This window comes from Varroa jacobsoni, unplaced genomic scaffold (genome assembly GCF_002532875.2).
Source record: "Varroa jacobsoni isolate VJ856 unplaced genomic scaffold, vjacob_1.0 scaffold_715, whole genome shotgun sequence".
NCBI lineage: Eukaryota > Metazoa > Arthropoda > Arachnida > Mesostigmata > Varroidae > Varroa > Varroa jacobsoni.
In genome coordinates this window covers 238895-255033 of record NW_019213617.1, presented here as the reverse complement: position 1 = coordinate 255033, position 16139 = coordinate 238895, and the positions used below count along the sequence as shown (strand labels likewise).

General features: G+C 40.2%; 1 protein-coding gene across 2 annotated transcripts; it reads right to left on the bottom strand.

Annotated features, from left to right (window-relative positions):
- Window positions 1-8550: 8550 nt before the first annotated feature.
- LOC111262947 (U3 small nucleolar RNA-associated protein 25 homolog) lies at window positions 8551-14762 on the bottom strand. 2 transcript variants are annotated; one of them, XM_022837586.2, is made up of 6 exons: window positions 14532-14762; window positions 13815-14079; window positions 13315-13512; window positions 12691-12761; window positions 11317-11432; window positions 8551-10591 (listed from the first exon to the last, which is right to left on the bottom strand). In XM_022837586.2, exons 2-6 carry the CDS (start codon window positions 14055-14057, stop codon window positions 8778-8780), a joined length of 2442 nt encoding a protein of 813 aa, XP_022693321.1. In that variant the 5' UTR covers window positions 14058-14079; window positions 14532-14762; the 3' UTR covers window positions 8551-8777. The 2 variants fall into 2 exon arrangements, with proteins under 2 accessions (XP_022693321.1, XP_022693320.1); XM_022837585.2 differs by having other exon boundaries at window positions 13815-14058.
- Between the last annotated feature and the right edge of the window lie 1377 nt (window positions 14763-16139).

Sequence of the window (16139 nt, the reverse complement as noted above, 5' to 3'; positions counted from 1 at the left end):
TTTCGAGTCGATTGCTTTAACTCATATATACGGCAGTGATAACGATACGCGCGTAGCCAGATACAGACCCACAGATACGCTCACATAAATGAATAGTTTATGTTCGCTTAGTTCATTCTGTCATTGTCTTTCATTTTCTTGCCAGCGTCCCGTTCTCTCAGGTAGCAACGCTCAATGGAGCAGCGCTAGAGGAACGCAGGCGGATCCTAGCTAAAGCTGGTAATACTGCTGTATACAAAGAGGAAGAAAAATTGCGGAAAAATCGAAGCAGACATTCGTCATTGGCTGTATTGGGGGTAGGTCGGCACCCTCCTTAGGCGAGAGACACTGCGAAAAGGACAAAGCGGCTTGTCCGCTTATCGCTGACGAGTTGATACCCAAACACCAAAAACCGACCGAGCCACCACAACTGACGCCATCGCTAATATCGCCACGGCGGTGACGGCTGCCGCCGCCGTTGTGTGTTGCATTGCGGAGATGTCCAGGCAGTTTCTGCTGCAGTCCCATATACACGGTAGCTCATAGAGATATGCAGGTCGCTTACAGGCACTAAAGCGACGAATCCTGATAACTCAAGCGTCCGCCTTTGCTACTGGCTGACCGAACGCGGCTGTGTAGGGATGCGACGGGTGCCGAGTCGGTCCTGGTAGGGCGGTATGGCGGTTGATGTCGCAAAGCCTAGCCTGCATATTATCCATACACTACATACTTGCGATACTGATGGAGGCAGGCAGGCAGGCAGGCTCTAGTCGCTTAGCGCTACTACCCTTCATGCCCTTCATGACAGCCTACTTTGCTTTGAGAATCAGTAGAACTCAGGGAACGATCAGCTCAAGCCGCGATCGGCGAGCGGGCGTGGGGACGCCCATTTTCGGATTATCCTCACAGTTCAGAGCCAGTTCAGACTGAAATGTTCTATACTGAGGGCGTTTACGTGGGCCGCACACAACCAACTCTGCATTGGCGCATTCAAATCATCGGTAAATCTTTAGCTGGCTATCTCATCAATAATTAACGCTGTATCTTTTTTTCCTTAATATTTAAGATTTTTTCTGTTTATATTTACTTGCCAGCTTTCGTCTAAAGTTCTGTCCTGATTCAATAAATATGCCACTGTTCTTATATCTTTCGTCAGTAAAGCTAGACGTCAAACAATAATCAAGTTAACCATGCTTATTAGATTTGTCTCATCTTATATTTTCTTAACTAGCGTAAAGAACTAATGGCTATATTTTTACACGACTTGGATTATGGCTTTGAAAGTGGAACGAACAGGTCGCCGCACCGAACACTGATGCAGGCCCAGAGTGACGCTAACAGTTATAGCCGTTGCGAGTGCAGTTGCAAATGAGGATTGCACTCTCCTTCTGCTCTGTAAATTCGCTATACTCAGCGCTATCTGAAATGCCGACTTCAGTGACGACTACAGCCTAACCTTCTATTGGCGCGACAGAAACAACGATCGAGAAGGCTAAAGCGTGGACGCGGAGGTTGAAAGCGAACGAGCGAGGGATGAAAAACCAAAGAGAGAAATATGTAGACGGTAAACTCAGTCTAACAAAGCGATATAGCGAGAAGTAGAGGAGAATGAGATATACCAAGAATAGGACAGGGGGTGGGGAGAATAAGGCAGGATGGAATGAGAGAGAAACGCAGCTCCGGAGCGCAAAATTGGGCGGAGATCAAAGCGCATCGCTACTGGTCCTGCTGCTGCTGCTGCTGCTGCTGTTGTTACTACACGAAATGCAAGGCGATATGTAGCAGAGGCGGGCACAGATGCACCAGCGACGATGACAACGGCAACACAATTGTCGCCGATGTTTAGCATGCGTGCGTGCGTGCGTGCGTGTGTGTGTGTGTGTGTGTGTGTGTGTGTGTGTGTGTAATCTTGCTTGCGGTCTCTTTCGGCAAGTCGAATAGCAACAACAAGAGCAGCGGACGACTTCGATTTCAGTCGATGGCATCGCTACCACACCTTTAGCCGTCCTCCAACCGGAGGCCCAAAAGAGGGGAACACAGAGAGAGTGAAAACTGGGGAGGGAGGCTAGAGACGAAGGTGGCGATAGTGGTCTTGCCTATAGTGGTCATAGTGGAAGCGGCCGTTGATGGTGATGATAGCTCCTGGTGGCACTGAAATACGAAGCAGCGTCACTCATTCTTCCATGGCTCGATAATAATAATGCTGCTTGCTAAGTCGGCTCGCTACCGTCCAAGCTCAGGATAGCCTGTAGCATGATAGCACCAAACGCAGAGAAACGAAAAGGCTTCACAAGGCCCACATCTAACAGAGTATACATTGAACAGTTAGTCAAAAGTAGCAAGAGCAAACGAGACCTGGCCCACACAGTTCATTCATTCGGGATTTATCTGCCTTTGAAGGCAACGACTTCAACGCCAGCTTCAGATTAACAAAGTCCCATCCTCTTGGTTTCTCCAAGCCCAATCTAGCATCGTCATACCTTAGCTGTGCGGATATGCCTGATCCGTCATTGGTCTTTAAGAATCGTTATACACGACTGCTCGCTTTGCGAGCGCACTTTCATAGTTTATCGTGCTGAAACTCTCGTGTACCCCTTACCGACTTAAGGAAAAAGAGTAACGCCAATCTACGCAACCATCGCGTGCCATTAATTAGGACATGGTTCATCGGACTCACGAGTAGGAGGAGACTTCGGCTTCATTTCCCGACAGAGGTTCGATGAGTCTTTAATACTCTGTAAAGTCTTGATGTGCAGCTACGTCTGCTCAGGGTAAACGTCATCACTGTCTCTGCCTTTAATACGTTAGTGAGTAACTGGTCAAGAGTAATCGCAACACGAACAATTGTTACCTTCTAGCTATTTATCACACATTAAACATACAAGTTCGACCTGAGGCGACCAAGTTGCAACAACACTTTTAGAGTCTGCTGTTTCATCGATGTAAATAAGTTCAATGGGCATGAGTTATATAAGTAAGACAGAAGAAGCTGCCCAGTTGAGAAAGATGTAAATGAACCGTTAGGGAAAGTAGTATTTCATTAGGATTTATAGCGGAGACAAATTATCATTCGGCTGTAAGCGTATTTCTTTCGAAAACCTTTGATTCAAAAACGTGTTAATTTTAATAGATATTTGGTACCGAGTTAAATTATGCTTCGGACGAGCAGAAATCTCTCATGTTTTCGTTTACTATTCTTTTCAGTTGTGTAATGTTAACAACTGATGTGTCATATATGATTTACATTTTAATTTTGAAATCTTTCGTTTCTTTAGCTCATATTAGTTTCGGTAGATAGAATTGCCCGATAAATCTTGTATCTTGACTCCACTACTTGATTCATCTGACATCCAGATTACAGCCCGTCGCCCTATTTTACACGTCATCCATCAAACACCAATGAAATTAAACTTAAAACGCATAAAACCAGTATCGTCTAACATGTTCATTAATAAGGAAAGCAGGTATGTAGCGTTAATGCATACTCTCTACGCATAACTATTACTTACAACGTTGTTTTTCGCGATGACTTTGCTTCTAAGGTTATTTGTTCAATGACTTGTAAGGTCTGAAAAAGAGTTTAGACATTTTCCCAACCAGCATTGAGATAGGAGACAGATGAACTACAATGAACACCTCCAACGTAACTCTTTTCGGTATGGTCTTTGCGTACTTTCAATAATAGACTTCCATGAGATACGGTTTCTAAGCCGAGACAGTATAGAAAATGTTAGTTTTGTATAAATGAAGCATCTCGGTTTTTTTTTTAACCAAAATGTTTAAAAATTTTCTTTACAGATGCTGTGCGCGATTTAAATGGATCAATATCCAGCGTTGCGGGCCTAGGTCCTGAGTAATAGAAGTAACAGGAATCATTGCACTAAATTTGTAGTCGAGATCAAGCGCTTGACTTTTCAGCGGCAGACATTTTTGACTAAGATGGCACGCCATCAAAAAAGGAAAAAAGACCAAAAACCTCATAGGATTCGAGTAGCTTTTTCCACGCTAAACCTGAAGACGCATAGTAATTCTTGAATGTACAGGTGTACAACATGAAAGCTTCATAATGCTTAGTTTACATTTTGCATGTTGGGTCTAATAGAAAAAAAAAGCCGTTCTTACGCCATTGAAACGTATTTCTATAGTACCCCATTTAATATCTGGAAAAGTGGACTCGTAATTACGCTCAGTGACAAAAAACAGGAGGTCTATTTTTACGACGACCAAACGCAAGCTTGTACTGGCTATACACCATGGACGTAATTTTTGGTAAAAAAAAAATTATGAAACCTGTTTAAAAATTGATTTTCTTCTCTCACGAAAACGCACACGTTAGCACACTTGTGCAGTAACTTAGGTTGCTCTCAAGTGACCGTTAGAGCGGTTAGAGTCGTGACATTCGCCATATGCGGATGATACTGAAATTGGACCTTCTAGTTCGAACTTATCAATTATCACGATGCCGCTGTTACTAATTGCTGAATTTCGTGAATAAAAGGCTCGAAAAGTAGGTAACTACACACAAAATGTGTATGTGCGTGTGCCTGTATAGGCCTGCCTGTCTGTCTGTCTGTCTGTCAAAGCGAGAGTGAAAGAATGACCGTCCCCTTTTAGTTTCACCCTTTACGATGCCGACGGAATTACGTATAAACTACGTGAAAGGATATAAATATTCAATTGCTAGCAGCATAAGGCCAAGAGTAAATTTTCGTTCTCTTTTTTAAATGAATATTCTTTATGAAATACCGAGCTATGGCGGTATGCTCACTTTTTCTGGTCGCGTTTCTATGTTGCTCTACTTGTTTGAATGGAGAGATAACGGCGAAGTTACGACGTGCGTCTTCTATGCACATCCGCAAGTAATGTTGAACTTATCGTTACATAGTAAATTCGGCTCATGTATTTTCATTATTATTATACGCATAAATGCTCCACTTACGTTCCGTTTGCATTTCCTTCGAGTGTTATTGCTAACTGACTTCTATTTTGACATTAATGCGTTCCGCTGATCAAGTGTTTCGCTGATCAAGTGTTTTGCTGACGAATAAAATGAAATCGGCTTGTAATTAGTTTGATTCGATCGTTTATCTTCAACTATGCTTACAGGATATAACAAATGACAAAGCACACGAGTTAGTTGTGCTTTTCGCAGCCGCCGATGGCTAATCTTCGATCGTTTTTCCTATTGGTTTTGCGACACAAACGTTACCCTATTTTTATCCGTGAAGCTAACTAAGTTCAAAATCGCGCCCCAATCGCACCTTCACTAACTTAGCAACTGTAAAGATTATTTCTATAAATCCCGATGTTTTCTTATGCACCGAAACGTTAATGATGTTAGATTTTATCATTATTCTAATTTATTTAATCATAGCAAAAACGGCCACTGGTTAGCTGCATGAAGCAATACCATAAAGTGTCTACTCAGTGTGGCATTCTGCTTAGGACAATCGTCGTTGCTCTAGGATTAAACCGAAAACAGCGACAACATGACGCTTCTATACATTGAAAGACGTTAGCAATAGCAATAGCAGCAACGTGTTGGTAACTGATTGCTATGGGCGCGCACACGCACACGCAAACGCACGCACAAAAGTGCACATACGCGACGTCGCTACAAGAGGCAGTCAAAGGGTCCTCAAAATGATACGAATTTCGTGAATAATAACGCGGTTAGTAGTTTGGATCGTGTTATGCTTGTTTCAATGAGTAACCTACTTGAACGATTGGTAATTCAAGGGGCCCAGCTCGCTTATGTTAAACAGTCACAGTTTTCGAAAATGCAGGGTTTTATTATAGATTTGCCGATGTTTTCTTAACCCAAATACGCCACTCATCCGCTACTACGAAAATGCACAGAGCTATTCTCTTAACTAGGGAAAGTGGAATGATATTTGCCATGTATTGTAGGAACTGTCGTTTACGTTCTAGCTGGATAAGGTTTCACCAGCATTTCGACTGATTTAAGTGCCGTCCAGCAGCAAGAGTCAGCAGGATATGAAAGTTCTGTTTATTTCTCTTTTTCTTATAAACCAAGCTTACTATAAGACGAGCAGATGCAATCACAGTGTCATATAGCAATACGCAATGGCGCTACAATTTTGTAGTTTAAGTACTATATACACAGCTATCAAATTATGTTATGTCCTAATATAAGGTGGCCAGTAGTTTTGCTGGAGCAAACAAAAGTGTTCCAACAAGCTCGTTTTTGGCATGTTGCGGACTAATTTGCTAAGTTTATGAAAAATTATAAACTTTTTATTGAATTCAGGATACTGGCTGTAGCGAGATGCTCGTTTGACAGGAGGAACAATACGTTGCTTACGTCAGTCTGATACACCTAAGTGTTAGATGGTTACTCAGCGTGTACGGGCAGTCTTACTAATGCTGATGAATAATTCGCCGCATTAACGCGCTTATCTGTTAATAATTCACCTATTTAACCTCTGCACTTCGCACCCAGGGTGGCTTCACCCAGTTCTTCAGAAATGTCGTGCTCTTCTTTTCATCGCCGGCCTGACACTCGTCCAGCAGAAAAACGGCGTTTCCTTCTTATGTTGCCACCACCTTCTTGATCTGAAGTGGGCTTATTGCAGTTCCTATTCTGTCGTCAAAAGCGGTATGTACTGCGTTGCGCCTTTTCAATTCCAGTGCCAAGCCAGTTCTGAAGCGTCTGGGACGAGGACGATGACGCCGAGAATCTCTTTCGAGGCAAAACGCTTTTTTTCGTTTATTCTGCTAGAGTCTTGTCCAATAGAGCCGCCGTATGATTCTTCATCGGTCTGCCATTGATGTCGCGGACAGAGATACTCAAAACCTAAGATCCGAGCTCTCCCTGTACTTACTGCCTTTATGCCGACGATCTTACAGGCGTCTCAATAGTACGAAGCAGTGTAAAGCCACGCTAGACGCAAAGTATCAAGGAGTTCGATAGACGCAGGCGCGAGGCCGAGCCATTCGTATAAGAATAACTGTAAAGGTGACGAGTCTAAAGTGCTAAAGTGTCTCCATCGGGTAGTGGTTTTCTTCGACGGTCTTTAGTGAGAACGACGGTCTTAGGTGAAGTATGTTTAAGTCTTCCGAAGTGACGACCACCGTAGTGGGTATTTTCACAGGGTTTATCTTGAAATGAGAATAAGCAAGATGATTAAATTGAACTCGCCCAGCACACTTCAGATACTTTTTGTAGTTAATTGGACCTGAAGTGTCTTTTGAATCATCAACTACAACACGTTGAAGTGAGCCCTTCGCAAAGACGTTTTATCCCCCAACTTACTGCTGTTTTAGTGTCCTACAGCCTTTGGGAATTCTGCTTTTTAATAATGGTGGAAATAAGTAATGATTAAAAAAATACAACAAAAGTGATTGCCGTACCTAGAAAAAAATGTACTACACAGCTGTTACAAAAGGTCTATGAATTATATTTATCAATAAGGGATAAATAATAAGTTTGCATATAACAAGAAAAAAACGTCCTTACAGCTTCTCTTAGTCATTTATCATTCAAAATTATAAATTTTCATTTTATTTTATTTGGAAGTGTTAATACTTATTGACTACAGGAAACTGACGTGACTTCGTATCTTCAAATACCAATGCTCTTTACGTAATCTCATCTACCGATAATATCATATAATCATTTTCTCTATTTACACGCACACACATATGTGCGTAAGATTTTTTTGCGTGATAACCTTAAAAATGGCAGGAAAATGCAATTATCTTTGGTGGGTAAATCTGGCCTTTTGGAAAAGATCATCATTAAAAAAATTGTTTTCATGCAAACAGTGCTCAAACATATCGTAGAATCTTTACGATAATTTATGACATGTCCGTGTACTTCGGAAGCTGCGGAGCAACGAAACAAATTAAGGCGCTCTAAGTTTCTGAAAGTGGGTGCGTGCGATTCTGTTCGTACCAGAGAGTACCACACAGAGTACTAAGCCTATGCGTTTAAATTGCCAAGGTTTCATTTGCTCAGAAATGTCACTTAGATTAGTTCAAGGACGAACAGTGACGTATCCGATCCCTGTAAGGAGCGTAACCCAATGAATATCATCTCTAGCTGTGCTCTCCTTGCTATTCTAAAAAATACTGTGTTCCCGCAACAAGAAAAGGCAAACGAACACGGATGTTTTTAGATAAAAAAAGTAGTGGCCAAAGGCTTATATGTGTTTTGACCGAATTGAATATATCTACTTATTTATTATCGAATCAGAGAGTAATTCAATTAGCTGTCTTAAACTTAAATTGATTATCTGGATCGATTCTCCGCTTTTCTGGATTAAGATAATTCTCTAAAATAATTCTATAATTTTCGTTGTAACGTTTTATATACGTAATATTTTCGCGAATCAAGTTGTTGTTAAATACTTTCTAACATCTAAGTTCGTGAAATGTGAAAATCGGTGAATTTTAGCTAGAAATTGGACCAGGCCTTGTGTTGTAAATACAACACAATGCTACTTTGCTACTTGAGAGCTCGAACTTAGTTAATCTTTCTCAGCCTGTATTAGAATGAATGTAAAAAGATAAATGATCACATTTAATTGTTAATAAGTTATCAAAAGATAGCAAAAAAAAAGTACAAAAGCATTATTTATTTCAGACATAGTTCTCTCTCAACAACAGCGATGAACGGTTATTGTACAATGCGCATGAGTCAATTATATACAAAGTTGTAGCACTTATGAGAAGGCGTTACGGTACTATCTGCATCCACAAGTGTTATTCCTAATCAGACATGAAGAACCAGTACGGGGAATTTTTGCGACGTTTCGTTTTTGAAAAGCGTCATTTTAATCTCTACTAAAGACATGCACTTTTTTATCCCTTTTATAAACTACCGATCCCGTCCGTTGCTCATTCAATATTGGTAACAGTGCCAATGCATCATATTTACAATAAAGCGTGGTTGCGGTGAACGTACTGTCCATACCGTTAGTCAACTTGTATTGATTAGCCGGTGACATCATATTGATAAGTTCTGAGTAGAAATGCGGATATATTGGTAGTTCATAGAATATTATATGGCGCACACCCTTTATTGTATACCGGTGAAAAAAGTGAAATCGCTCCGTATAGAGGAGGAACTTACGTTTTCCATGGAAGAACATATAGCGAGCTTTGGCCACCTTTCCATCTTCAGTATACTCGCAAATTTGCGAAAACTTGAAGCCGGGATCGCGATCGGCTAAATCGCGCATATAATTTCTTAACCGAACGAAATCGAAATATTGCCTCACATATATCATACAGTGTGATACGAGTTTGTCCTTCCTCAACTGTGGAAGGATCTCGTTAATGAAGAATTCAAAACGCGAGTCACTTGTGACGCCTGCTGAAGCCGGTTCGAACGATCGGAAAATATGCGGAATCTGAACAACTACCTGAGCGATGACTGACGTTCCCACTGGATTGCACACTGACACCAACCCACGATAGTTAAAGTTGTATCGCTTCATTAGAGCGTTTATTTGAGGATGTTGCACTTGGGAAATTACTATATTCTGTCGGAAATATTTTCCCCATTCACTTACGCACCAGATTCGCACCCGAGAAAAGTCTACGCCATGCGGTTTTCGTGGTTTGATGTTAAGATGCTTGAAAAGGTCAACGACATGCTCCCAATTTTGCATGAAGAATACATCAGTTTGGTCTAGTACCACGATTTCAATTGAAGAAAGAAAATCGTAATCACGTTTTTCGTCACCTTCCGAACCAATAATTGCCCTAAGTCCTACTGGTGAGGCAATGATTAAATCAGCGGAATAAAAATTTGCATACAACTGCACACGACGCTTTGTAAAGCGTAGGCCGATACGAAACATGTCGTCATTATCACCGTCGAAAAATTTATAGAAATCATCAGGTTTGTTGCCACGTCTGCTGTCATTGTCATCAGGCGGCCGGAATTCTTCTTCAAAACGATTCTCGTTCAATATTTGCAGCTTAATCTCTCTAACCATTTTCAGAATAAGCTTAATCACCCGGTAGGCGGCGTTTTTAAACGGCAGTACGATTAAAGCCTTAACCCTAGTCAAACCCTGATCCTGATACTCAATAGCTCCATCTGACCTTCGAATTTTCGTACTGTGCTTGACAGTTCGAGCTCTACTTCGAAGTACATGATTCATGACATGAAGAGTATAGCAAAGTCTTAATGATTCTGCTTTTTCCCATCTATGTTCCGGGTAATAAAAATCACGATATGAATTAAGAACATTTAGAACCGATTCCTCATAAGCGTCCAATGTCATCTTCACGTTGGCCTCACCTTTAAAACTAGAGTAAACATCTAACACATCTTCCAGATTGTCTGCTAGTACTTTTTTGAGGCTAATTTTGGTGTTTTGTTTAAAAGCTATTTCTGGCGCATTTTTTGAATTTTTCTGAGGAGGCTGTATTTTTACCACGCCTAACTGAGGCCACTGTTGAGGACTACCAGGCTGAAGACTGTAGGGCTCAGGCGGAAAATATTTTTCGTCAGGTATCCACTCAAGATGAGAAATATAGTTCGTGCAACCCTCCTCTTCATCGCTAGATGATTCGCCATCCAACTCATTATCATTTTCGGCTTCTGCGTCCTCATCTGAGGTGTGCTCACGATCACCTGAAAATACACCATTAGAGAAGACCTTTCACATATTTATATAAAGTATACCAGGAACGCAAACATACATTTATAAGCACGCAAACAAGATGTAATAATTTCGTCGATACTGATTGATCATGCTGCAGTTCCCCACTATAGACTTCCAAGTATTATTTTTAACAATATAGACTGGTACGCTTAATTTTATTAGAATATTCAACGTTGCGCTTCGAACATCTTCTTTTCTCGATATAGGCTTGTGTTGTTACGGGGCCCTCCAAGCTCTGAAAATGCCAAGTGGTAAGTAAACACACACGCTTTTTTTTGAGAAGCCATGACTAGACAATTTATATACAAGAACGCGAATGCTAAATATACTGCTATCTAGAAGGCGCCATGGCACTAGGACAAGTATGAAAAAATGAAGGAGAGTACCTCTAACAAATATTTGGAAATTTGTATTCTAGTTCAAACATTATTCCATATCAGAGTCGGCTGAATTTTGTCGTAACAGCTTAATAGTTCGTAGACATGAGCAATTTCCAACTTTCCTGATTCAATAAAAGGCCCACAAGGAGAGTTTGGTTTCCCCAAAACAACGCCCACGTCACAATACCTGTTACTATTTAAGGTCATCATCATTAAAGTCAAAAAAGCTCTATAAGGCACTTTGCGATATTAATTAGCAGATTAAACTATGCACAAAGTAATTTTAGATGCTTTTTATAAAATATAGATTTTACCTGCGTCATTGATGTCTCCCCTGTGGTCCTTCGCCTCTGCTCCATTAGCCTTACTCGTCATCGCTCCCATCTCATAACTAGCTTTGCCGTAACCAGAATGATTCTCGTCCTCCTTTCTGGAAACATAATTTACAGAGGCCTCTATAGTGAAAAATGTGGAGTATTAAGTGGTGGCCTTCGGGCCATTTTTACCTATCAAAACGCAGCGTTTCAGTCAAGCTCTAGCAAAGAATTATGTATCTGCCGTCACTTTTGACAACCTTCTTTCATTTCTCAGCCAATTTACTTATTCCTTCTTTCTCTTTTCAGAAAGTTCCGGTAGTGATGGCGTTAGAAGTCTTCATTCAGCTTTGCTCGTGATTAAAAAAATGCAGTAGTCTATCGCCGCAGTGCCTGGAGAAAATGGTGTGTGCAAAAGAACCTTTTACTCAGACTTTTGCAAGGCGGCGTTCATACTATTTGATATGTGCAGCCTAGCATCGTCTCATATCTCGGGTTTTTTAAATAGCCTCGTGTAGGCGATACAGGTGCGTCATATACAGATCTTTCTTGACCTATTTGTTCTTCTCGAGCATTTCCAGTGTGTGAAACTCTTCCAGTCTCACGAAGCATGGTCTCTTTGGAATAAAGATCTGGCTTGACCGTGGGGACGGGGAGACACCACATCTCATCATGGATGACAATTCTGCGCGGAAATTTGTCATTATGGTTGGACGTTTCTCAATGGCACCCGAGATGTCAAAAGGCTACAGGGAATCGTACTTTTTGTACCGTTTATTCAGTTCGTGGTGTTTTTAGGCTCTTAATTGTTGAGTAAGTACCATAGATAGAAAACGCCCGTTAGTAGTTATATGACTACAGTCATATAGCTATTAACGGGCCCGATTCAGTAGCCCGATTCACAAGTTGCTTGGTGACCGTCCTCTTTAAGAAGTGCCCTCAGACAGTCGTCAACGCCAGTCAGATGACCGATCAGATTAGGGTGCACCTTCATGGTGAAAGTGCGATTATTAAGCAAACCATTTCCCTCAAGCACGGAGTACATACCATACACGGCATATATATATGTCATGCTGCTTCGCCAGCTTCTTGACTTCGGTAATAATCCAAATAGAACAGGTGTTGTCGTATTCTTTTTTTACCTGAAACCTCTCTCTTCAATCTGAACTGGTCGTAAAATTTTGTTCACTGCACAGTGAAATCACAACGAAGGCGAGGTAATATTTTCGAAGGATATACAAAACAAATTAACAGAAAAGTGGTAAAAAGCACACGTCACATTAAAAAACGTCCTTATAACCTAATATCTTTATATGCGCGGAAACTTGTGAGCCTAATTGGCCATATTTAATTGAAAATTATAGAAAGACTTACTCATCACTATCTGTTTCTTGATCGTCCTCTTCTGCCTTTTCATCAGCACTTTCGTCCTCTGCAGATTCATTCTAAAATGCGATGGTTGAATGCAGTACAATTATCAAGAAAAGCGAAATATGATATAACCTAAATATATATGACCTATATGTGACCTAAATTGTACAGTGGATACGCATCTCGCAAAGTTGAACTTGCAATACGCGATTAAACAATTTGATAAAATGTATAAGGTCGTTCAATATTTTTGTTTTCCGTTTAATAATTTCTTTACTTAATGAAACCATTAGCGAAACGATTGGAATACTTTTCTGTTGCGGCTTTTACTGTTATAACTGTTACTCCGTGAGCAGTGGATTATTGAGCTCGTGCTTAAATTAGTTTAGTTTACTGTTAAATTTTTACGTATTTAGACTTACATTTCAAGCGTAGTATACGTATGCTATATATAACAGATTACAGCAGATACTACATCAACCTATAAATTACGAAGGAAGAATTTAACAGATTCATTTTACATTTTCAGAAACTTTAAGAGTGTGGTTAATTTAACTAGCTCATAATCTAGACGCTCAATTTTTTATTAAAACAGTTAATCTGTGAAATTTAAAGTAAACTTCCAACCTGGTAATTGGTCGAGTGCTCATCACCATTGTCACTATCACCTTCGTCATCTTCGTCGCTATTAAGAAACGAATGTTTACTGTTCTGAGCTCTTAATTTACCAGTCAGTTCATTTAGGAGATCACAAAAAGCGTCCTCCCTTTCACATTCGGACGGCGACGTTTCATTCTCACTTGAATTAGAGCTCGTGTCTGTTGCCTGAATCAATCGAACAAGGTGAAAAAAAGTATGTTATTATATTACACCAATACTTACTTCAAACAGCCTACGTTGTTAAATAGATACATTTTCAGAAAAACAAAAGATGCTTTCAAGCATTGCTTTCACAAGGTGTTAAATGGCCATCAGCAATAAAACTCAAATAATATGCTGCCATACCTCTATATATATACAGGTATGGCAACATATTATATATCTAGACTAAAAAATTCACATAAAAAAAACGGAGAATATTTTAAAATATATCTTTTACGGAAGTGTGTACTAAATTCTGGTGCCACCTCATGTGTAGCGATGCGATCATTGTCTGCTGCCACATCGTTAACTACGTGCACGTTTCCGTCTTCCGCATCATATGTATCTATGACATGATCTTCTTCCATCTTATCGAACCGACGTCTCTTTGAGAGCCCTCTGTGATTACTTCCGATTCCCCTCCTTCGCCCTCCTCGACTATAACCTCCACCATAGTGACGATGGTGAAAGCCACCTTCTCCACGACCCTCTCGTCGACTACGACTCATGCTGACATAAAGAAACAACACACTATGTTCTTTTATTTCGATGTTTCAATTTACGTTGAAATGTGCCAAATATGTCTACGTTCATGCGTAATACATACAATAATGTTGCTGCATACTCATGAATGATATTGCAATTTATTTCATTATCATATCAATGCTTATAAAAATTTTCCATTAAACCTAATAACACTTCTTGTATACCTACCCCTACCATGCTCGGTTAAGATAACCGACCCTTGAAAAAGTTTCCATCAACCGTAAGTTTTCGATGTGGTCACATTAAAATACATGAATCTCTAAAAAGATTTTACAAATGGTCAAATTAATATATAGTGGTAAGTTTATTATTTGTTTGCAAATATTGAAACGGTAGACCATATCTGAAGAAACACAACTGCTATGGATACGTCGATATTAATACCCGAAATAAATTAAACAAAATACTACAGAATAAACTTCAAAAAGGATGCTTACCTTATTCATCAAGAGCACAAGCAATCCTATAGTTGCCGGGGAGACACAAATTATATTAGTTTTTTTTCTTTAAATCAACAAGATCAACATAGAGTAGTTACTTAGCCACTCTGAGGTGTATCCACATTAATGAACTGGAAATTTAATAATACGAGAATATGACGAACAAATAAGGAGCCTGTTTCCCTAATATCTTCAGGAGAACAATCGAACGCACGTGCGATTTATTGACAAATAGAACGAATTCGAAGTATGCCAGCGGGTTTGTGGGACGAGAGATGGCCGTATTTCGAAACGTGAGGTTGATAAAATCCAACGGTAGTTGTCTACCGGCGTTTTGTATTGTTAGAGTGGCCACATAGATACGGTTAGTTTAATAATAAAAAGCTGGCTGGTTCGTAGAGGTCTCAATAGGAAACAGACGAGCCGTAGTTAGCATTACCATTTAACTGCATCATTGGTGAAAAAGTTGGTCTAAAAAAATTGAAAATATGGTTCACTAATCTTGATTTCTGAGGCAGCACTTAGGTCCACATGTCACAGCCAACTTCCCAGGTAATTGTTTGGTTGAGGGTAGTTGATGTGAACCCCTTTTTCCTAGTTATTGAATGTCTCTTAACTAGCCGAAGCTGCGATTATTTTGAAAGTATCGAGATATCGCTTCATAATTTGCGCTAGGTTGTGTTTCCAGCTTATCGAATTTTATGCTATATGTTATAATATAAAAAAAAAAGTACTGTCAGTTAAAAAAATATGCGTCATTACTTTCATTAAATGAAACGTCGCCTTTTCAAAGCACTCGGTTGTTTTTATTTCAAAAAGTTACTTACAAACACACGTTGTCCGAATCATTATAGTCCAACCATAAAATCGGCAATACCATTTAGTACTGGAACCTGCTTAAGTATTACACCTTATGGTATTAGGTGTTCAGCCAGCTTAAATAATAATAGTAGTTTTGAATACACTTGATCTATTCCTGACTTGGCTTCGCAGTGTTCTTTTAAAGTTGTATTAATTACAGCTTCTAGTTTTTTAGGCATTCTAAGAGTTTCCATCGTTTTTACTCAGCTTGAAATAATTTGTAGAAACGTACAGTGCATTTATGACGAGGTAAGATTACTGTTTGCATAGCTTGTCAAGTTCTAATAAAATATAGGAAAAGTTTTCACTGAATTCAAGCATTCGCAAAAACCGCAGAATTGGAAGGGGCAGCTACAGTGGTCAGATCGTACGCTTGAGTAGTGGCCAGGGTCGAGATCGAAGTTGCGGTTTGGGCAATGGCCAGCTCCGTATCTCTACAGCGAAGCACAGCCGAACCTATATCAGCTGCGATTCTTATTTGAGCTACAAAATGACGTCCAAGCTCACTGGCAGTATCCCGATCGTACAGGTCACTATTCAAGAACATATTAGCAAGCGATGAACGAAAGCGTTCTATTCTTATGGGAAGTGCTAACAGATTGAAGGCAGCATCACGTAGAATGATGAGATCATCAAACGAGAGTTCTGACAGTGGTTTCACTACTACAGTCGGAATAGCCGTCAATACTTGCACAGTGTCCGTGTAGATCATCTCCATTTCAAGCATCACCGGACCCGTTGCGG